Source organism: Tympanuchus pallidicinctus, unplaced genomic scaffold (assembly GCF_026119805.1).
Source record: "Tympanuchus pallidicinctus isolate F22 unplaced genomic scaffold, pur_lepc_1.0 scaffold5, whole genome shotgun sequence".
Taxonomy (NCBI): Eukaryota; Metazoa; Chordata; class Aves; order Galliformes; family Phasianidae; genus Tympanuchus; species Tympanuchus pallidicinctus.
Genome location: NW_026294769.1, coordinates 35,587,163 through 35,609,979, shown reverse-complemented (window position 1 = coordinate 35,609,979; position 22,817 = coordinate 35,587,163). Strand labels below are relative to the sequence as shown.

Below are 22,817 nucleotides of genomic sequence, written 5' to 3'. Positions count from 1 at the left end.
TTACAGACAGTTACAGACACTCTTTGGAAAAAACATTGATTTCTTGAAAAGAGCAGCCTTGGGTTACTGACAGATGACAGAACCTTGGGTTCAGTCCAATTCAACTTTCTTTTTTGCATTCACTCAAAGTTATCAGGCACCTTATCAAAAGGAAAAAAAAAAGTACTAATATCTGACCTAGTCAAAAGGGTTACCCACACTAAAAGAGTTACCTACTATGACCTAGGCAAAAGTCTCCTGTTCGGATTTGTATGGAAAACTGATAAACAAAACCTATATTTACACTAATAAAAATGATCAAGCTTAAAAACTACAGTTTCCAGGTGTTTGGTTTTTGTTTTTTTTTTTTTTTTTTTTTTTTAAGGATTTTTCATAAGCATTAACTAGTTTTCTGATATTTCATTCAAAACATTTCACTATCTGTGACACTGGGGGCTCATCAGTGGCAGCTTGTTCATGTCTGTCTGTCCATCTTGGTGGAGTGCTTTGATATTAACCACTGCTGCATTTTTCAGGTACCAGCCCTGGACGTGTTCCAACCTGGGTGTGGCTGTTCAGTGCTTTTACCACCTTCTGCGCTTATGCCTTAGGTAAAGTACAATGGGATGATTGATGCTTCTTATAGTTTGATCTACTGGCTCCCTTGTACTGCTTCCAAAAGAATCATAACAAAGAAATTATTGATCTCTCTCTAAGTTCTAAGTTGAAAATAAAAATAAAAATGAAAACCAGTGGGGTTAAAAAACCACCAATTTTTAAAGATGCTTTTGTGCTCCTATGAGTGCTCCCTTATCTCTCTTCACAGTGTAGATGTTTGTGAAGTTATAATATAAATAAAGATCGTTACATAGCAGCAGTTATTGCTGGGTTTTCTGAAAATGGTTGGCATGCAGGAGTGATGTTCTGAAAAAGTACCTGACACCTGCATTTTCAGAGATTGCTTTCAAAGTCAGGGAAAATAAAGGACAAAGCAGAGAGAAAGGAAAATGAATGTAGCATTTTAATCTGAGAGACACTTCAGTGCTTATGGGCTGTGTCAGCAGAGAGGGTGTGGACAACTCCATTATCCTGAGCATCTAAGGAGATGGGGTACTTTTTTTTTTTTTTGTCTCTTCTAGGGTTGCTTTTCTTTAATAACATATCAACAGCATTTTTTTGTTTTATATTCCATATTTACTTTTACCAGTATACCAAGATAGTATTTCTAGGTCCAGCACACCTTGCTGTGCAGTTGTGTGAAGCTACACCTCAGTGAGTTCAGACGTAGACGTAAACTACTGCAGGTCTCAGAGTGGCATCTGCACCAGATGGATACATTCCCCTCCAAAGCTAACTCTGAAAAAGCAGGCAGTACATCAGAGCTCATTTTGGGGGGATTCAAGCTGATATATTTACAAGCATTGCACAGTGTTGCATGGAAGTATCTTCCCTTCTGGAGCTGGCTCTTGTAAGGCACTGCATTGTGCAGTGTAGCCATGTAGCTGTGTGCCGTACTTCAGATATCTGGACTAGATGCCTGCGTTCTACACATGCTGAGCACTTTTAGTGTCAGACTCATGTATGTGGAACTATCTTCATTAGCCCTTGTGTTTTCCATTGTGCAGACACTTCCCTCTGTACTTTGAGTACCTTAGCATTTCACATTCACGTTGGAGTTTGTGCCAGAACTGCTTTCTGCAGAATGTCTTTGTTTTTGTTTGTATCATAAACATCAGTGGGACAACCATCACTTGACATTGATTACCAGTCAGATTTCCTAAGCAACTTTCCTTAATCGTTATCAGAAGCAGCAGCTTCATTTACATCAACTATTTTCTTTGTAACTGTGAGAAAGTTAATCAAATAGCCGTTGTTTCATAAATAGGAATTTCATGTTGGAGCTGTTACTGTATAACATCTCAAAAACCTGTCTGGATATTGAGCTTTGGAGGTTTTTTACAGTAGATTTTGCGAGTGAGGCCTATTATTTCTAATACTTGGAAGGCAGGGAACATGATGCTGACAGTACAAGCTATAATGAACTAATGTATATGTAGATTTTTGTATCTGCTGTCCAAGCCACTATATGAAATATTTAGTCTCAGATTTAATTCTCCATGGCCAAAGTTTTCCCTTTGGAAGACTGCAAAGAGCCATAGTAACTAACCAAATATGCAACTTAAATCTCTCTCAGCTTCTTTTTAATGACACAGTTACTCTCTCCAAATTCCCTAACATGCTGCTCTTTTTTCCCCTCTTTGTTAAGGTGGTTTGGTTAATTTTCCCTTTCTATAAAGGGGGCTATTTTTCACTATTATTTCAAGTTGCAATGCTTAAAAGTTATATAAACTTTAATAAAACTGAAGATTTGTGAACCTTCATGAGAAATAATATTAGAATTCCAAAGCAACAGAAATGTGATACAATATATGTCCACTATGGCATACAGTTATTGTCATAAGTGATTTCAAACTGACACCTAAATTTTCAATACCTTGAAAAGCTGGTGAAATTGAATGGAAAAAAAAAAAAAAGGGCGGGGATAAGATTTTGTGAAAGTCTAGTTTTACATATGCTTTACAAAGTTACTGTATTTCTTCCCACACGCATTATAATTAGAGGTAGTATGTTTCTTGACATTATTCATGTAAGACTTTTTTAAAATAAAAGTATTCCTAAAACATGAAGGCCACTGTTTCATTGTGATGTACATAGTTAATATCTAATGTGAGTGTTCCCTTGAGAAAATCTCAAATAACTTATGAATAGACTGTGATGTGATAGAAGGCACAGCAATGACAGCAGAGAAGCAAGATCCTAGGCTACCACAAGTGAGGGCTTCCTCAAATACAATAGCTGGGGCAGAGAAACAAAGGAAAGAAACTTCTTACCTTCAAAAGATCTCCTGGATATAAGGATCTCCAACAAGACACCCTTGCCTCCACTGCCAACCCTTAAATGAAGTCTGGGATCCAGGATCCACCCTTTCTTGTCACTCAGGTTCATTGCATACACCTGAACTCCCCTGGGTTGGTCCTGCCTTCTCATCAGGCTCTCAGTCACTGGTACAGGTCATGACTAAGCATTGCCACTACAATAGACCAATCTTTTATCATCCTCGTTTTTTTAAAAAAAAGAACTAACCCTAAAACTGAGATCTGTCTAATCTGGGATAGATGTTCTTGAAACAAGAAAGACCATACGGTGCTTAGAAGTGTTCAGATATCTGATTGCTAGCTAAGTTTCAGAAGCATCATTTAACAGACTAAAGAATTTCTGCACTTCTAACACATTATTCAGGTAACCTCAGGCTTATATGCAGTTTTCTTTCTGCATGTTTCAGTAAGGTGCTGCTAACTCAATGGCAATGTTAATGGAGAGAGAATGTGGCTTGAGAAGGGAGCACTTTGTGGTCTTTTGTCTTTAGAGCTGTGAGAACTGCCTCAAGACATTTGTATCTGAGTCAAGAATATCTCACAGCTGTGCAGGTATGACAATAGGGAGATAGTCTACATTCTGTGACAAAATGAAATTCCATGTTTTTCTGGTTTAGTTCCCTGAAGTATATTTACATTAAACAAAACCCAGTGCTGCCAAATAATCCAGAGAAGCTGCATATGATCTATAGCAGCTGTGGATTTTTGGTCTCACTCTGCAAAATTGTCCCTTCAGTCAACTCGGGGTTAATAATGCTATCAACAGCCAATAATTGTTGGCTGTGATAACTTCCAAGTAAAATAATAATAAAAAATATATTATCCTAGCTATTACACCAAGTAATTTTTAAGAATTTTTCTGTTTACTTTTTCTGAAGAGGTTCATCCTGTGTACTGAACCTTCTCCTGCACTGAACTTTGATAAAGAAACTACTACTAAACATCCTCATCAGCAGGGCTGCATAGCAGAGTCTGAGGGCGTGATTTGATAGTAAGTTTAAGACAGTTTTTGGCTGCCAGGCCTTCCACCTCCCTGCCTTCCCCACCTCTCCTTTGTGCCACCTCCACTGCTTTTTGTATTTCCCAGAGCCAACTCTGTTCAGTGACCCAGACCTAGAAGAACACAAAAGATCTGGCTGTTTTTCTGTGAGCTGAGCAAGCTGCATGTCTTCCCCTGCTCAGCAGCAGGGAACTCTCAGGGTGGCTCTGGCCACAGTGACAAACCGTGTTGCAGAGTGAGAGCCATTACAGCGCTTGGCCATTTTCAAGCACCAGTTCCTCACAGGGAGCAGAGGGGCAGCACTGAGCTCTGCTCCCTGTGACAGTGACAGGGCTCAAGGGAATGGCAAGGAGCTGCATCAGGGGAGGGGAACTGGGGTTAGGGACAGGGTCTGCACCAGAGGGCAGTGAGCATGGAGCAGGCTGCCCAGGGCAGTGGGCATGGCCCCGAGCTGTTGGAGTCAAGGAGTGTTTGGACTATGCTCTCAGATATAGGGTGGTCCTGTGGAGCCAGGGGTTGGGCTCAGTGATCCTTGTGCATCCCTTCTAATTTGGGATATTCTGTGATTCTATGAAATGCCTTAGTGAATCTACCCACAAGCATTCTCCGTGAAATGTCAGAATGCCCACAACAGCAACAGATGGGCATGAAGCCATGTGGGCACTTTCCTGCACGTTCACTGAGACACTGTCTGTAGGGACTGACATGAAAGTGTGTTAAGGCCACTGGAGACAAATGTTTCTGAATGTGTTTCTAACGGGTGTGAGGATGTTGGCTTTTAATAGAAGAACTGAGGTAAGAACAATATTACATGAGAACTGAGGCAGTCCTAAATATGCTGGTTTTGAGATGATTGTGCTTCAGTTTGCTGTCAAAAGTGCATTTTTCCCAGGTACATATTGCAGTAAATTGTATGCATATATATATAAAAACATATATGTAGTTAAATCTATGTGAGAAAACTACTCTTCTTGTTGTGTTCTAATCCTTCGTTTCTTTTTCCTTTCCAACCCTTTCAGATTCCATAGATGGGAAGCATGCTCGAAGGACTCAGTCCAGCAGTCCTCTGGGAGAACTGTTTGACCATGGGCTGGACAGCTGGGCTACCTCCATTTTTGCACTCTCTTTTTTTTCTGTCTGTTCCCGGGACAATGGGAAGACTGGAGTTTCTGTATATACAATGTATATGTATTTAAGCATTGTCTTGTTTAACTTTATGTGTTCACACTGGGAGAAATATAACACAGGAGTTCTTTTTCTTCCTTGGGGATACGATTTAAGCCAAGTGGTAAGTATTTATCATTCCTGTTTTATTTTTATTTTTTTTAACTATGTTAGTGTTTGCATAATATTACTGAAATAGAAAAAAAACATAGCTCAAGGCAAATGTATTTGGCTAAAAGTTTGAGTGTGAAATTGAATAACCCTAGAAGTAATTTAGAAAAATTTCCTGCGTTTGCAAAGAAAGGGCATTCTCAAGCAAATTGTCAGCACTGGGGATTCATTGCCTTGTAGGAAAAAGATTCGCAGCAAGCTTAGCAACTGGATGGCATGCGTGAGAATGTCATTTAACTGCCTTTGATTTGTGAAATTAACAAAAATTGTTATGCTCTCCAAAGCCGTAAGCAATTTTCCCACCAAAACTAGGTTCTGAAGCAGTGTGCAAATTAGTCCAGAGTTTATTAATGTAATTACACAGGTGTGTACATTACTAGGCCTGACCAGTTCTCCTAAGTCTTAAACTGAATGTGATAATATAAACAGCGCTGTACATATTCAGTGAGCATCCACTGTTGTCAGGTGATTTCCACCCTTGAAAAATGTTAGATTAATTATTTGGGAATTATGTAAACTAGATTCAGAACGCGAATCGTTTATCAGTCCACAGCCACCTTGCAGCTGACTTCTTGCCCAGCTTACAGCCCTGCCACAAGATGGACATCTTCACAAACCGAGCAGTGAGGTCGCCACTTGCCGTAGTGACCTCACTGTGCAAATGAATGGTAGCAGTGGCAGCAGCATCATGTGTTGCCAAGGGCCCTGTGCTTGGATTTTGGGGCTGGCTAGGCTCTGAGACAGCCAGATAGCCAGACTTGCAGTCTGAAAAGCAAACTCCCAGAATTCTGAGATTCCTGTCCCAGGCATGGGATAAAAGATACAGCCATAATTGAAAAGAAGTCTGACAAACATTCAAATATGTGTGTTAATGGAAATATGGTATTTGAATTAACGGCTGCAGATGTATTGCTGTAAACATAATCAGAATCCAGTTGTTTGAGAACAGCTCGGAGACGGTGGTCCAGCTGTGGTGCATCTGTTTTATCTCCTAGGAAATAAGTTCTGGGAGAAGAAGTTGGCTCAGCACTAAGACATTAGGCAGCCAGCTGGGCTGCGAGTTTGTGCTGTATCTGTGCAAGGCTTCTCAGTGAAGTCCTTTCAGCCGGAGATGAATGGCTGTGCTCAAACCAATTTCACTTGTTGCTTGGGTGATCGCCACAGATAAATATATGCACATTTAGAAAGATCTTTTTGATTGCAACCTCATCAGAACTGTGTGAGTGCTTAAATGTGGGAGTGGATATCAACTAATGAAGCCGTACTGTTAAATCTTCCAGTGCCTTTCAGTGACCTAGGGCCCTGCAGCAGCTTTCCCATCTGGGAAATAATGTAATAACATTTCCCCACCTCACAGATTTGTGGTGAGGCTTAATTTCAGTAGAGTTTGTAAACTGTTTTGATTATCTTGGATGCAAGGTGCTAACAAGTGTTACTTCCTCTTCCTCTTTGATGCGGAATTACTGTCCTATGTGCTTTCTTTCTAGCAACTTCTGTGATGATTAACTTACAGTCAAAATAATAAGCATATAAATGTAAGGGTTTTTTAATGCTCAATTGCACAATCATCAACAGTGGTGGTAGACTGTATTATTGAAATGTCTCTTTGTCCATTTTTCCATCTGCTAAAATCAGCTTTTGTAGTTGTGATTGTCTGTGAGCAAAAAAACGAGACGTAACGTGTAGATAGAGGTAGTATTTTTTGCATTAGTTCAAAGCAAGTATTGTGCACATCAGAAAGACCCATACGTATTTTTTTCTGGCTGTGCTAAGTAGTCCAGTGAAAGACATTAATTCTGGAATAGACACTGCCTTGCTCTTATTTTTCAAACTTGTCCAGTAATGTTGTATGATGGCTGCACTCTTCATAAAATCACAGCGTTAAAGACCCACTTGGGTTCGTAGAGACCTCAAAGATCATCCAGTTCCAGCCCTCCCCCCCTGCTGCAGACAGTGTTGTCAATTGCTAAACCAGGTTGCCCAGTGCCCGATCTGACTTCACCTTGAACACTTCCAGTGACTGGATACCAAGAACACCAGCAAATGGCTAATGAGAAACAAGAAAGAAAATGCTTTTCTTGCTGCTTTGGTTTTTTGTTTTTTTTTTTTCCCCTCAACTTGTCCACCAGATGTTGCCACAGTCGCATTCAGAGGAAGAGGGTGAGGCAGCACTTGCAGGCTGTTTTCAGGCTGCTCCCATGTTCACGATTTCCTACATGGCATTCCTAGCTGAGCTGCTGCGTGAGCATGCCTCTGTGCTCTGTCTTAAATGATTCCGCTGGCAGTATGATGTGATTGCATTGGCATGCCAGAAATTCAGGTGGACTGGTCCTCTGCTCCAGCTTTTAAAATGCATGGCATCCAGGAACATGGGATTTCATTATCATTACAAGGCTCAGGAAGTACTGCTTTTAATATAAGTGTACAGATAAGTAACTTAGAATCATAGAATTACAGAATCATAGAATCACCAAGGTTGGAAAAGACCTCCAAGGTCATGTAGTCCAACTGCCCACCTATCACCAGTATTTCCCCACTAAACCATGTCCCTTAGTACAACATCTAAATAATTTCTTGAGTACCTCTGGAAGTGGTGATTCAATCCCCACCCTGAGCAGCCCATTCCAGCTCTTATCCACTCTACCACTCTTTTGGAGAGGAAATTTTTCTTAATATCGAACCTGAACAGAACACTGCTGCTGAGTCAGCTCCATTGCATATAAATACGGATGGTCCTCTGACCAGATCTGCGTTAACTTGGTGTTAAAAGAGCTGTTGTACCCTGGGAAAAACTATCTTGTTACAAATAGAGACATTTGTGGAACTTTGCTGATCACATTTTACTGTGTTTTGATGACTCATTAGAACTGGTAAACTAATTTCAAGAGCTGAGCTGTAACTGGCACTCCAATTAGCTCTGATTACAGCAAACAGCCCTTTATGGGGAACTATGGCATGTAAACCTGAGATACAGCGTTGATAAGTGTGAAGGAGAGTCAGTCGAAGGGCTGAATGTCAGTGGGCCCAGCATCAAGGAGCAGGACACAAGGCTGCCTTGTACTTACTCCCCTGCAAGCAGAGAGGAGCAGCCTCTTGGCACTGTGTCATCCTGACAGTTTCTGATAGAAGCCCCTTCCAACTCAAATGATTCATCGATTCTGTGTCATATTGTTGGAAGGACCATGATGGCTTCTCCTCCTGCCTGGTTCCTAAAGGAGAAGGCTGTGGCATCTTTCTGAGCAGTGTGAGATTTAGTGGGAGCAAGGTGATATCACGGGTAAAGGGGAAAGCCCACATCTTGCATCAGATTCCTTCTTTCTGAACCATTTGATTATGATTTCACTCAAATGCTGATTAGTTAATTAATCCCTCAGTGTGTTTTGTTGTTTGCCTGCCACATACCGTGTGTCTAAATGCAAAATGAGCTTTTTTAACATACATAAGAAACCATGTTTATAAGCTAATTATGCCAATTTCAACTATTTCTTGAAAGAATAAATGTTGGGGAAAAAAGGAAAATTGAAAAATTGCACATCATACTAAAGCTCTTGTGGGAAATCATTAATTTTTATTATTTTAGGAAAATACCATACTTACTGTCAGTGTAAAACTTGTGTTTATGTGACGGTACTGTACTCCCTAGATGTTCAGTGTGAGTACTGTGTTAATGGAAAGTATTCCAAGGCATGAGCAATTAATACTGGTGTAGTGTGCTAGAGACACTGAATATTACAATTCATGTCATTTTTTTGTGGAATCATAAAAATTCATAAGCGTATCCAGTGTAGTTTCAACAAAGATGAAAAAATGTTTGAATTTCTTTTCTGTATAATTCAGTATACCCAATGAGTCTGTATGCAAAACACACTAACCTACACATTAACACCATCTGTTTTCAGATTCCTATCTCTACTAAGTGCTATTGCCTCCTCTTAGATGAGATCTTGAGACAAACCTGGAATTGGCCTCATCAGAAGCCACAGAACCCAATACCATATATGTCTGATACTTGCTTGCAATACAATCTTTACTATTATTTACTATATTTACTATTTAATTTGGACTTCTTGTTTTACGGAACTTTGTGATTATGTTAATTTGCTTGTGACTAGCTTTATACATGAAAAGTACTAAGTCCAATCAGTAAAAAGCTGTCTGTCTTTTCTTAGGTAGAATTACACCGTTGCACTTGGGAGCACTGCTGCACATTTTAATTATTATTATTTTTTACCATCAATGCCTTTTAAAACAGTCTAAAATACATACAGCTTTTTAGCATAATTAGTTTCTGTCTAATAATTTAGACAGTCTTCAATTTCTGCTAGCACAGCTTAGATCCAGCGACACAGCCAGCTTCTCATTGCCCAGGATTCTAAAAGAAATCTTGGGGGGTGCTGCAATGAATTCACAGCGGTTATTCCTACTGATTCCAGTGATAGCAGGGGCTTGCTTACAATTCTCTAGAAACCAAAATACCAATGAATTGGAGCCAAAGAGTGTTTCTCCTACACAACATCTGTTAAATGAGAGACAACCTCAGCCTGGGAGCCTTGAATCCCCCAGTCCCAGGGCAGGGGATTCCCCATACGGCACGTTGCCTCAGCGCTCCCGTTCCTAGAGGTGTGCTGACATCTGACAGTGATACCCGTGAGTGTTCTGCCAAAAATACTGACTGTAATAGCGGATAATACCGAAGCTCCTCTTTTATTGCTCGCCAAAAATGTCTGTTCAGAGTGCAACGTGTGAGGGTAAATTCAGGCTCTGTCAAAGCCAGCTGGAGTTTTGCCCTCAAATCTGATGGAGCTAAGAGTTCATCTGTCATGTCTTATGGATAACATAATGCAGTCTCCTTAGGGAGCCAAATGTTACCTCTGTTGTAGTGGGTTGTAAAACCCATTATATACATCCTTCATTCAGACCAATATTTCTCAGAATCCTAAAACACAACTTTTGCTCTTGTTCCTGCTCTTCTCCTTTTGGTTCTCACGCAGGAAATTGTGCGTGCAGTCCTATGATGTCCCATTCAATAAAATTCTTTAATTTAAGTAATGATAGGGCAAGAGCCTTGAATTTAGATACGGAGAAGTGAATGAAGTCAAATACAGTGGTATCTAACCAAAAAAACAAGCTAAGCAAAAAGGTAGTAAATTCTATCATATGGTAAGGCTGGAAAATATTTGTGATCCCAGAGTGAGAAGCTGTACTGAATGGAAAAAATAGAAGTTACCAAGTGTTACCTGAGAAAAAATAAGTGAGTATGCAGTCTCCTCACAGCATTACAAGTAATGTGACTGCTTGGACTTAGAGGTACAGTGAATTTTCATAATTCACTGTTAATCTTGGTCCAGAACAGTTCAGGGAACTGAACCAGACAGCACAGACTTAGCAGTGGTTGGCAGGGCTGCTGGCAGCCAGCATCAGGTGGAGAGCAGGGCTGTATTTCTGTTTGTACTGAGATGGTAAGCAAAATTCTGTGCCCTTAGGAGGAAAGGATTAAAAATGCGTTATCTTTTTTTCTTAGGTGTTAATAACAGCATATCTGCTCACTGGCATTGTTGGTGTGGAAGTTTGGCAGAAGCCTTTCCTGTTTGGTTATTACATTACAGATGTTTTAGTAATCTTGCTTATAGGTAAGTGCCTGGATCCATAAAGAACTTCACTGTTATTTAATTCCTTTGATCAGATAATTCCCTATTTTGCATATAAATTTCCTTTTCCTTTTGCAAGCATTGGCCAGTCCCAAGCTGACATGAATAGAGGTGATTAATAAGAGTCTTACTGGTAAACTTAAGCTGGAAACATTTTTCCTGAATTCATCTGTTGTATACAAATAACACAAAAATCGTTCCTCAGTTATACATGCAGATCAGTGTGCTGTTCTGGCTGTTTTCAAACACTCACAAACTTCTACTATCAGTCAGGTAAAATGTTGCTCACATTTACATATGGTAAAAGATAAGTAGTTCAGCCTGCAGCACACTACAATCCAAAACATCATGGATAGAAGAAAGATATTATTTAAATAACGAGAGGAGGCAAAGCTGTAGATCTAGATGGTTTCTAAGTTCTGTTTTTAGAATTACTCTCAGACCAGAAGTATACATTTTTCATACACAGCAGTTGCCAGTTTGCTCGTTGCTTGACACTGTCAGTGTATCTTGAAGTAAGCAAAGAGCACCTTCCAGCTGCCACAGCTAGACTAAGAACATGAGTTACATTGCAATGAGCTACAACAGCAGTCTTAGATACAAAGGTGTGCATGTGGAATGCTTCCGTGTGTTGATTGGAAGGTGACAACATCAGCATATGTATTTTTCCAGGATTTCTATATGAACTTACAAGTAATGACAAGCGGGCACAAAACAAAGGGTTTGGCACAGGCCAGACAGACAGAAATGGCCTTGAGCCAGATAGAGGACTTGAGAAAAGGCTATCACCCAGATCCAACCCCAGGCAGGGGCTGCCAACATGTTTGTTGGGGTGCTTCTAAACCTGCTGCATTTGCACAGCTTCGTGTTGTCACCTGCCTGCAGAGATGTCTGCAGCATCTAAAACTGATCCTGTGTGACTGAAGTTGAGCAGTCTTTTTATTTGTCAGGACTGTTGTGAGCACAGAGAAAAAGGAAGAAAGGAAAGGGCAAAAGCAGTTGGCTGCCCTTTTGGTAGGCAATGCAAGGATCAATCTGGCCGTGTGCAGTGAGGAAATGCCCTCTGGTGGGAAGAGGGAGCTCTGTCGGCTCTGGGAGCCGTGCTGCAGAGCCAGAGATGGGTGCTGGCTTCTGAGTGAGCTGTGCTGCTGGGGTCTGCGAGTGCAGAGCTCCATCCACACAATCTACATCATTTCTGCTCCTCTTGTCAAGGCACATGACAGCTGCCTCTATGAGGATCTGGATGCACTTGGGAAGTCGTGGGTGAAGGTTAAGCTCAAACTAGTCAATGTATTAGGAAGGACTGTGCTAGGAAAGCACATCAGCATGACAAAATCCATAGAACTGAGCATCTTTTTTCATATTCTACTGCAAAGTGAAGTTTGATAGAATGTTCCTTTAGATTTAGGAAGAAGCGCTGCTTCTGTCTAGTGTTGCATGGCTGGATTCATAAGCAGGGAGCTGAGTACTTCTTCCATCCTTGTCCCAAGCAGAGGAAATATAACTGAGAGCCAAAACGTTTCTTTGAAAACATTGTTTCTTGCACTTTGTCTATAATGCCATTAGCAGGGCAACTTTTGCAGCTCAATTATACCTTTAATAAAGGTGTAAAGTATGCAATGCTTAGTAGCATTCTGATCCAGAGAACACTTCAGCTTTGTCACAGGTATGAATCCCAGTTCAACAACAGTGCTTAGAATGTTTTATCACTGGATAAACTGTGTGCTGTAAATCTGGATATATGAAGTTTTTAGAAGCTTGCAGTAAATCCCAGGAACCCACTGTGCCCACTGAAAGAGCACTGAGGTAGCCCGCACCAAGGGCAGAGCACACCTTGCTTGGCCAGACCTGTTTGTCTCAAGTCACCTCCCTGCAGAATGCTCAGCTCACTGCCTCTGTGGCCACTCAAAACCCAGAGCAATGCAATAGGGCCTCTGCAGCTTTTTATGAGTTTGTTTCCCAGAACTCTGAGAGGAGCCTTTAAGCCCTAACTGCTATCCTTCACCATCTGATGGCATTTAAGAGTCAGCAGTGCTCACTCTAACAACAGACCTGCACGTCTGCTTCATCAATACTTGGCAAAGAGCATGCCTGCAGTTTTGTGCTTTTACTGTTCTGTACACAACAGGAGTTCAACTGCTGAGCTGTCACTTTTCTGAGCACAGCTGGGCTTTAGCTAGCTAGTACCTTTTATAGTGGGAAGAAATCCAAACAAGAAGCACAGGAGTGGAGTTTTTCAGATGTGTTTCCTGGAGTTTCTCGGAGAAAAAGAAAAAAAAGAAGAGCCCACATATAACCTCAGGATGAACTCTACTCCAAGCACATCCTCAGTGGAAGCTACAGTATCACCAGGTGACATTCACTCCCCCAAAAAGCAATTTTTATCAGGTGCCAGAACACAGAAAGATATACATAAAAACCACAGTGATACCGGTGTTTAGATTAGAAGCTTTATGAAAACCTCCCAAGAGAGAGCTTTACATATGTCCCTGGGAACTGTCTTGCACACAGTGAACACCTGTAGGAAGGTCAGCACTTGGGCTGCTGAAAAGTGCCCTCGGAGGCCTTTTTTGTGAAGCTGAGAAACTTCTGCAGAGTGTTCTGTGGGAATTCTGCTACCCAGTGAATAGGAACATGTAATTTCTGCAGGCAGTGAATGCAATTCCATCCTGAAGCTCCAGTCCTTATGCCCCCTAACACACACCTAGCTGAGCATCAAACAAAATAAAAAAGGCTGTTCTCCGTTTCCAGAGCCTTCTGGACAGAAATACCTTTGTTTTTTTTCCCCTCTTAGCATGAAAGTAGCCAGACCTTTCTAAAGTTATGTGCCTGTGTGCTCAGCTGGAACTAATTACTTCTGCTCTCACCAAAGCTTTTGTGGATGACACTCCAAAAGCCCCACTGGGATTTAACCACAACTGTCCCATAGCATTATCTGGCTAACGAGGGTCTCTTCAAAGGGCACCACTGGGGTGAGACCCATCATTTATTTTCACCCCTCCAGGATGCCCCAAATACCAGGCATTCCCTGTCACTGCCTTATCGGGTTGAGAGCCATATAAAATATTTACAATAAGCATTTTAAAACAATCAGTTTGCTACATGCAGTCTAGTACCAAAAATGATGCCAAAAGATGTCACAGACTTTATACAAAGATTTTAATTGACAGATAAACGTCAGTAGTTTAAGGAGCAGCATTACTAATTGATTATGTTTTCTGTCTCACATTGCAATTACATGACCTATGATAGGGTGCATGAAGGTTTTTCATACTCAAGACACACACGCTAGCTCTCTGTGGAATAGATTTTATAACGTGCAATAAAATCTGAGCTCAGGCTGCAATCTTCTCCTCACTGGAAACATCCATGTAACTGTTTTCCTTTACTTGACTGTTTATATCCAGGCAACTTACAGGAAATGTCTTTCAACCTATTAAATTTGTTCAGAATTGAATAGGCAAAGTGTTATCAGTAGTATCAGCTTCATTCCTTAGGGTGCCATGTTGGAAAAACTACTCCTAGGTGCACAGAAAGGTTCCTGCTCCTCCTCAGTATCAATTGCCGTTGCAGAACAATGCTTTGTGGTTGAAAGATCACCAGAGCAGAGTGGATATGCTGTGCTTCATTGATGTGTGGCACACGGAGCCGGCAGTTTTGCCCTCCAAACCCAGGGGCACATTTGAGTCTGCTCTATCTGGTGAGCAGCAGTGCCCACATCTGGCTCGTGAAGCTTGTGGCAAAGCTGGTGCAAATTTTCAAAGTACAGGTTTGAACATGAAATGTTCAGTGGAGTACTAACAGCTGTCGTAGATAGGAAACTTGAACTTTCTCTTAGAGATGGAGCCAAAGGATTCAGAATTTTTTCCTACGATGTGAACTGGATTGGGTCCTGTACTCTGCAAGGAGTGTGTGTGCCTTGAGGTTGCTCATTTCTCTGAGCTACTTAAGTACGTGAAATAGGGAATGAGTGCATAAAATAAAACACATTAGCAGCAAAAAAAACTAATGATCAGACCAAGCTGCATTTAAAACATGCCAAGTATTTCAATTCTGTAATATCGAGAAAGCACAGTTATTCATCTAAAGCAGTTCTTAACCGATGTCCTATACTGTATGGATTGAAGGAGGACAGAGAAGTCATACAGCTGGCAATTATACAACAGCCTGTTCCTTTTTCCATGTAACAAAATTTTAGAAGGCCATGGTCAAACAGCCATCATCTGAAATGCGCATTTCTTTAGTTGAGTTTTTTTGGTCCAAGTCAGTGTTACAGTTAAAACATACCTGATATTTTATTCATTTGAATATATCTCCTGCAGGCCAACCCTTCACAGGACATTCATTCCCCTAAATCCATTCAGTAGATCTGCATCACAGCAGGCAGGCAGGTTTCTTCTGGCTGGAGCAATCTGGACACGGCCCTCTACCTCTTCTCTGGGGCGCAGTTGCAAGTGAGGCAGTTTGCTTTCCCATGGAAAACCGGTGATGTTGGGAGCCTTCATAGCAATGCAAGGCACCGATCACAAAGACAACTTAAATGCACTTCTGATGGTGGAAGGAATTTTTCTTTCTCACATACATTAATTGTGTATTTTTTTCTGCTTCATGCCAATATGACATTCTCCACTGATTTTCTATAGTTCCCATTGCAAAGTAGCTGATTGTTCTGCCTCACTGTTGGACAATTAAGTGATTAAACGCTCAGTTAAATGTTTTCTAAATGCTATCACTCCTACAGGCCCTGACTAGCCTTGTCTAAAAAGTGTAGTTAACATGAGTTTGCTTCTACTGCTCTGTCACCAATTTACCATCTATTAAGGCATTGCTGTGACAGATTATACAAGGCTTTATAAGAAAAGGGTGTGAAATACTCATTTGTCGCTCCAGGTCTACATAAAACACACTGAAGTTCGTGTATAGAATAACCCATCCAAAATAGCCACAATAACCCAGAAAACAAGAGCTCTGAGTGTTGCTGGCAGGATTACACCCTGAAACTCTGGGGTGAACCCTGAACCTCCAATCAGTGGTGTTGATCAAGATTCCATGATGGTGACTGTGACAATGATGTGGTTTCATTTCACAGGCAGTGAGAGCCCCAAAAGGGAAGTCACACAAGGGAACTCACCTGGCAGGGACCATCTGGTGGCCAGCCTTGAGTTTTCGACTAAGGGCACTGCTCCTCAGGTGCTTGATTCTTGCTGTATGCTGAAAAAGAAACTTGAACATCCATGCTTTTAAACAAGACTACATCAAAGCAGCAACTGCATCCATAACCTAATTTCCCAGCCTATACTAAAGCCCTCCAAATGCTAATTGTTACCTTGCAGCTCAGTTCAAAGAGATTAATGTTCTTAGACTTTGAAAATAAGCTATAAAATCAGAAAGCATGACAAATGCATCCCTTTACTGCTTTATACTCAGTGTCTGAGATTCTAAACATCGCAAACTTACATCAGCTTTTTGCATGAATGCAGTACTCATGTTTACACAGTACTCTTAATCATGTCAAATCCTTTGAGAGTGTGTAGGTGTGTCCAGGTTTATTTTTCATCTGTCCTTAAATTACTTAATACAAAATTCTAAATTTACAGGCGCAATTCAGTCTGAAAATTATAAGTTTAAGAGTTTTCTTCACTTACTCAGTGGTTATAAGATTGCAATTTTATGTAACTGTAATTATGTAAGTAAAATGTAATTTTATAGTAGACTGGACAACTGAACATGCAGTAATCTGTGTGCACAACCAGTTATGAGTTTTCTTCCCAGGAAATGCGTGGGAAAGCCACACGGTTCCACAAAAGCTGCTGTTCCTGCTGGAAATGCTCCTGAATGTTCACCTTTCAATGAAGCCGGCTTTCAGGCACTGCTCAGCATGCTGAGATATGTTTTATAGATCTGGCTGTTCTAAATGTGGAAGACGTTTGGAAAAAAATCATGGAAAAAAAATTGAAGAATTTTTCAAGCTTACATTGAGGCCTAAATATTTTCAATCTTCCTTTTTTTTTTTTTCTAGTGGAAAAGGAAGTACTTGCTATCCCATTCTTTTGAAACAAGCATAGTCTATGATGAATAAGCTAATGAAGAATAAGGGAGGAGGGTGATGATATTTAAATCATAGGTGCAACATCAGCAGTAAAAGTGTTGGTTTTTACTCAGTAGAGCTTCTGCAGTATGCAAAGGAAAAGGTCTGTGCAGGGCTCTCCACAATTGCTCCAGGAACTCTGTTCTGGGGGAGGACAGGGAATGGTAGGTACCCACCTAGAAGTGGGAAGACTTTGTGATGAAATAGGTGAGGAGAAAATAAACAGCTGAGATACCTCTTCCTTTGAAGCAGTGTATTTCATTAAAAATAGTGTCCTAGGCGTTCTAGCTGCCTACTTAGAGTTATTTTATTTAGCATTGCTTAAAATCTCTGTAGTTGGGTGAATTCAGGAACCTGGTTACCTGAGGCAGGCTAGGTCTTTTCTCTGGTTACTGTAAGAGCATTTTGTAGAGCTGACTGCAGTACCAGCTGCCAGTTTCTGGAGTCATCCTCCCTTTCACTACAACAAGCAAGTCACCCAGGTGGCTGCACTGTGCCATGGTGAGATAAGCCTTGCAGTTTTCATGCCATCAGGAGGTTTTGAGGAATGCTTTAAGATGCCTTCGTGTAAGTGAACTTAAATATGTCACTGCCAGTCTGCCATTACTGCCAGGTTAACAGTGGACAAATGTGTTGCATTGTCCATCTCTTGCTGTTTGTTTGTTTGTTTGTTTGTTTTCTGTTTTTGTTTTTTATTCACTCAGAAGTGTAGCACAACTAACACCTTAGCAGTTTTGGAACGGAATTTGAAAGAGGCAAATGAAATCTGAAGTTGTCACTAGAACTGATGGGAATTATCTTTTTGCCCTTTGCACACTTATATGTGTGTGCTTGAGTACATAACTGTCTGCATGCTTATAGATATATAAATCTCTATACGCATCCTTGCTCATGTTTGGAATACAAGATATGCCTTTATTTCTGACATATCTGTAATCCTGAATGCATTGGTATTGGGTTTTGGGTTATTTTTTTGGTAGTTGTTGTTTTTTAATATGGACAAGATAATTCCTGATAAAGAGCTTTGCAAATGCTTATTTCTCTGAAAATATCTCTGAGATATCGAAAGGCTCAGGACTGAGCATGGGATTGTGCCTAAATCCCAGGATTTGGGCTTGATGCCCAGCATGACACAAGAATTCCCTGTGTGTATCTGTGCCACCCATCTGTGCTTTGCATTTCTGCCCTCAGAGCAGAGCTGTTTTCTTACCTTTGGGATTCAGGATTTAAATTAGCTGGGGAAGATATTGAAGGTAAAACTGAAAAAATACAACAGCAGTGATATTTTTAACAAGCATGTGGGGGTTGGACTCCACAGTCTCTAGAGGTCCCTTCCAAACCCTGCCATTCTGTGAATCCATGAATTGTCTGTAGCTTCTAATGCACTAAGCTTGACTTTGTTACGATTTTAAAATAAAATGGGCTATTTAAAAAAAGAAAAAAGAAGAAAGCAGCAAGGCCATCCCTTGGGCATTGCAGAGCTGGACCAGCGCCTGAGGGACAGCATGGTGGTGGCTTTCCAGGCTGCACCTTTTGTTCCCTGGACCAGCAGGGAATGGCAGCAATGCGGAAGCAGTAATTTAGCTCCCAGGCACAAAGGGCTTCTTAATGCCAATTAAAAGACAGACTTAATGAGTACCAAAAGCAGCCCCCTAGCCAGGCCTCCTTAGCTAAAAGACGATGGGGGAGAGCAACGTGTTGTAGGAAATGATGGAATTTTGAAAATCCTGTAAGAAAGAGGGGAACACCCTTTGCCTTCCCTACTGCATCCTCTGCGCTCAGTTTGTTAAAGGAAAGGTGTCTAAAAATACAGAGGAGTGACTGCTGTAACTGTCCCAGTCCAAAAGGGACTTTCAGCTATAGCTTGGGGATTGTTTGTGGTCAGCATGTTATTTCTAACTGAAATGGCACTTCATAAAAATAACAAATTGCTGGCAACCATTGGGCTTTGAATTCTATTTCTAGTTGCAGTCTCTATTTCTGTTCCTCTTGGTTGCTTTTCTCCTAACAAATCAAACTTCAGGATTGCAGCAGGAAATTTAGATTTAACCTCAAGAGTCAATGTTTTGTCTCATGTCTGCTCTAATGTGATGCAGATGTTGGAACTGCTGTATGTTACTCAAGCTTTTATTGAACCAGCCCTCCCTGCCTAATAGAAAACATAGATAACTGCAGTGCACATGAAGCACAGATCATTCTGAAGGCACTAAGCTTGCAAATTTTGTAAATACATTTACAAAACACTTGAGCTGTAACTTCAGTTGCAAAGCCTTCAGCTGTGTGATACAGAGATTCCTCCATGGCAAAGAAGCAGAGCTCTTCATCTTATCTGTTTTAAGAAGCAACAGGAAGTAAACAAATGAAAATGCAATACCTGAAAGGACTTGCAGGCTGGATATTCTTTTTCCAATTCTCTGTTTCTTCTCCTTTAAAAGATAATTGAGAAGACTGCAGAAATAGAATATCTATTGTATCCCTTTTTATTTGTTTTCCAGCAATCCTGGAATCTCTACTATCCCTGCACTTTTAGTTTTCCTTCTCCTGTGTTGCCACTCTGGCCATGCTAAGACTTAGGTATGTCTTTGATGAGGGCTGAATGCTAAACACTGACATTTCGTGAGAGTCCACTATTCTGCACTGACTCTGGTGCTAAGTAATTTGGAATGGTTCTTTCTTGTGCTCGTTCCTGCTGCCTTGTAATTTGTAATATTTCTAATAATGAGATGAAAGTGTGTTGTACTGACTGCGCGTGTGAAATTTTAAGGGCAAAGCAAAAAGTTTACAAAATCTGTGTTATTCTTCCCCCTACAAAATATTAATTACGCGTGCATTTAGTGCTCCCTTGGTGATCTTCAAGTATTATATTCTAGAAGCCAGGCAGAAATATATATGCTGCTGAGAGCCATCTCCGAGCAACAAACCGACCAGGCAGAGGTACTTGATACAGGAAAACCAAAACCAAAGAGCTCTGTGAGAAAATGGATATCACGGAGTAAAGAAGGTCATACATGCTCACCTAGTTGGGCTGACTACTGCTGCTGCTTTTTAAAAGCACTTGAATGCTCACTTCTTGCTGGAGTCCTTCTGTGCCCCTTGGACGAATGCATTCTGTGTGGGGGTGTTGCACAGGGCACCACGCGGGTCCTCAGCCAGCGCCTGGGTCCTTGGCAGCAGCAAGGCACAGAGACACAGAGTTAACAAAGGCAAATTCCTTGTCCTTTATTGGTTAAAGCTGAGCTCCAGAAAGGTCACAGCTGTATTTAAAAAGCAAAACAAAACAACAACTCATCAAAATGATGGCTATATCATGAAAATTAATTCCCTTACGCCACTGTCTCAGCAAAGCCTCACATTAATTGCATCTCAGCATATTGGACCATAAACCTATTATTTCCCCACTGATGTGGGCAGCGCTGTTGAAGATTAATTATCCTTATGTATTCCATTGGAAAGCTTCTGGTGTCAGATTTGTCTCTCTCTACATGAACAGAGAGCAGCTCACGCAAAATGGGGCTGTGGTCTTTCTTAGATCCTGCAGAGGAACCTGCACTGCACACAATTGATTGTACTGACTTGTGGCATCACGTTTTAAAAGTCTTGCAGCTTTTGTCACTCACTGCACAAGAAAATCTGTATCAGCAACTACTTCTAGCAGCTAACACTTGGAAAAATAAGGAAGGTTATGTTATTGCCTAAAGCCTCTGAATTTCATTTGCGTCCTGTGATGAATACTAGAATACCAAGTCATTTCTACAATGGCTCATTGGCTCTCTTGTCGTATGAGAGACTGTGGGATTGTCAAGCTGGTATGACTGTAAATCAGTACATATCAATCTCTCTTTTCTTCCAGGCTTCAGTTTACTTCTTTCATTTCCACAGACACTATACAACATCCACAGGTAAGTGAATTAACATTAAATAAGTTCTACCTCCCACCCCCCATTTAATTGTGTATTTAATGGTTTTGTTACATGAGAAATACATGTAGACTTTCAGCCAGCTGTTCTAAGATGGTACAGCAGCTTTTTTTTTCAGTCCAGCTTTCAGCATCTGACTGGCTTCTTTCCTATGTCTGTAGCCTCTCTAGTTTCCCTTTCACTTGCAGCTCCTCAGGCAGTCTCACACTGTTCCTGGATGGCAAAACAGTGAATGCCCTCTAGATATAAACAGTGTGTTTTATTTGCAGCCAAATGTGATCCCTGACTTTTACCCGCTTTAAGCAAAATTATGTAGCTGATCATCTCCACTCCATAAAGAGTTCATTGTCTTTCAGATCCTCCTGTAAAACTCTCTGTATGAAGGCTGCAGATAATTGCCATCAGATATGGGCTAGGCAGATGGCAAGTTGTGATTACATCTAAGAGTTGGCTTGCTGCACCTAGTGATTTCATACACAGCTCGCTTATACTCCAGTGGCCTATTTTATTAATGCTGTCTGCCTTCCTCTAGTATTTGCTAGCTCATTTCCCTCACCTGTCACATCGGGTCTCTCAGAACCCACATTTCCTGGAGGAGGGGCTGTCACTCCCTATCTTAAGGAATTAGTGGCAATGAGTGTTAGTGTGTTGATTTTGGAGAGACTCTAAGACAGCAGTGCAGAGCTCCTAAGAGGCCCTCACCTCATCGCAGTCTGCCCCCAGTGAGGAGTTGCGGGCATGAGGGGCTTTGCATCAGGGAGGGTGAGGAGGAGGAGGGCAGCACTGTGTTCTTTCCACTCATTTCGGGACTTTTGCTTAGTATTTGCCTCCTCATGTCATCATCTGACATAGGCCTTTTGGCAAGTTTTATCATCCCTCTAAGCAGAAGAGCACCCAATTCTAAACATCCAGCTGGAGTTGCTTGAAGGATCCACACACAAGCTATGTGCTGGTGAGGAATTTGTGTTTTCCAGTAATGCTCTTTCTCTCCATCCTGCTGTCTGTTCTCAGTCATTATTTTATCAGAAGGCTATTCTTTTTAGGACTGAAGAAAGTATTTATTGGCTTTTGGTCTAGCTGCTTTTATAAACACAGATAGTCAGAGATTTTAAACAGGACACTTCCCAGTACACTTCAAACACAGAATCGCTCATGTGAAAACTGTGTATGAAGAAATAGTTTAATGATAGTGAATTTTAGTACATTAAAGCTCCTACTGCTTTTATAACCTCTCAGCGTGTTCTGCCTGAGTGAGAATGCAAGCCAGATGCAAAAGGCACTGATGTTACATTTACCATTTTCCCATCTGACAGAAAATACAGTCCTTCGCTACCTTTATTTAGTACTGTCTCTAAAAAGCATCTTAAAACATCCAAGAAGAAAAACAAACAAATAATGCCTCACAGATTTTCCATCACTTTAGTTAGAAAAAAAAAAAAAAAAAAAAAGTACCCCCTACCTTTTGCCATTGCTGTGGGATTGTCCAGCATGTCTCCTCTCAATCCACGTAACAGCAATACCTGCCAGCCACACGCTCAGCTGTGTTGTCTCTGTATTGGCTGAAGTCATTTCCTGTCTTACATTAGAAGGTTAATCATCTAAAAATACACGTTTTGAGTTCACAGTAAGTTTGCATGCTGTGCATTTGGTGACACTGGAGCTACTACAGCTCACTGTGTGCAAGCCAAGGGGTCCACTGCCAGACAGTGACGAGAGAGGGGAGCTGACCAGAAGCTGTGTGAATAAAACAGTGCAATTATAATCCAGAAGTATGTCCCTTTTATATCCTACCCTTTCTCTTTAAAAGCTTAGGTACCTAACAGGTTTGTACAATTAGCTGTGTTGCAAAATGAATTCTTGGGCTGAGTTCAGGCTGGAGTTACTGTGCGGAAATGGAACGGATACATTTTCTTA

At 41.0% G+C, this 22,817-nt stretch overlaps 1 protein-coding gene and 1 long non-coding RNA gene across 3 annotated transcripts in view; one reads left to right on the top strand and one right to left on the bottom strand.

The window, feature by feature from the left end:
* The window catches only part of LOC128090916 (ethanolaminephosphotransferase 1-like), a 47,670-nt gene that overhangs the window by 18,075 nt on the left and 6,778 nt on the right, over nt 1-22,817 (top strand). The window contains exons 4-7 of the mRNA XM_052703693.1: nt 516-590; nt 4,935-5,203; nt 10,772-10,880; nt 20,837-20,885. Of these exons, the coding sequence (XP_052559653.1) occupies nt 516-590; nt 4,935-5,203; nt 10,772-10,880; nt 20,837-20,885 (502 nt within the window). The remainder of the gene's footprint in view (nt 1-515; nt 591-4,934; nt 5,204-10,771; nt 10,881-20,836; nt 20,886-22,817) is intronic.
* LOC128090918 (uncharacterized) lies at nt 13,562-22,587 on the bottom strand. 2 transcript variants are annotated; one of them, XR_008211149.1, is made up of 5 exons: nt 22,363-22,587; nt 20,003-20,240; nt 19,361-19,412; nt 16,030-16,121; nt 13,562-15,575 (listed from the first exon to the last, which is right to left on the bottom strand). It is a non-coding gene; the product is annotated as an uncharacterized LOC128090918 (long non-coding RNA). The 2 variants fall into 2 exon arrangements; XR_008211148.1 differs by having other exon boundaries at nt 16,030-19,412.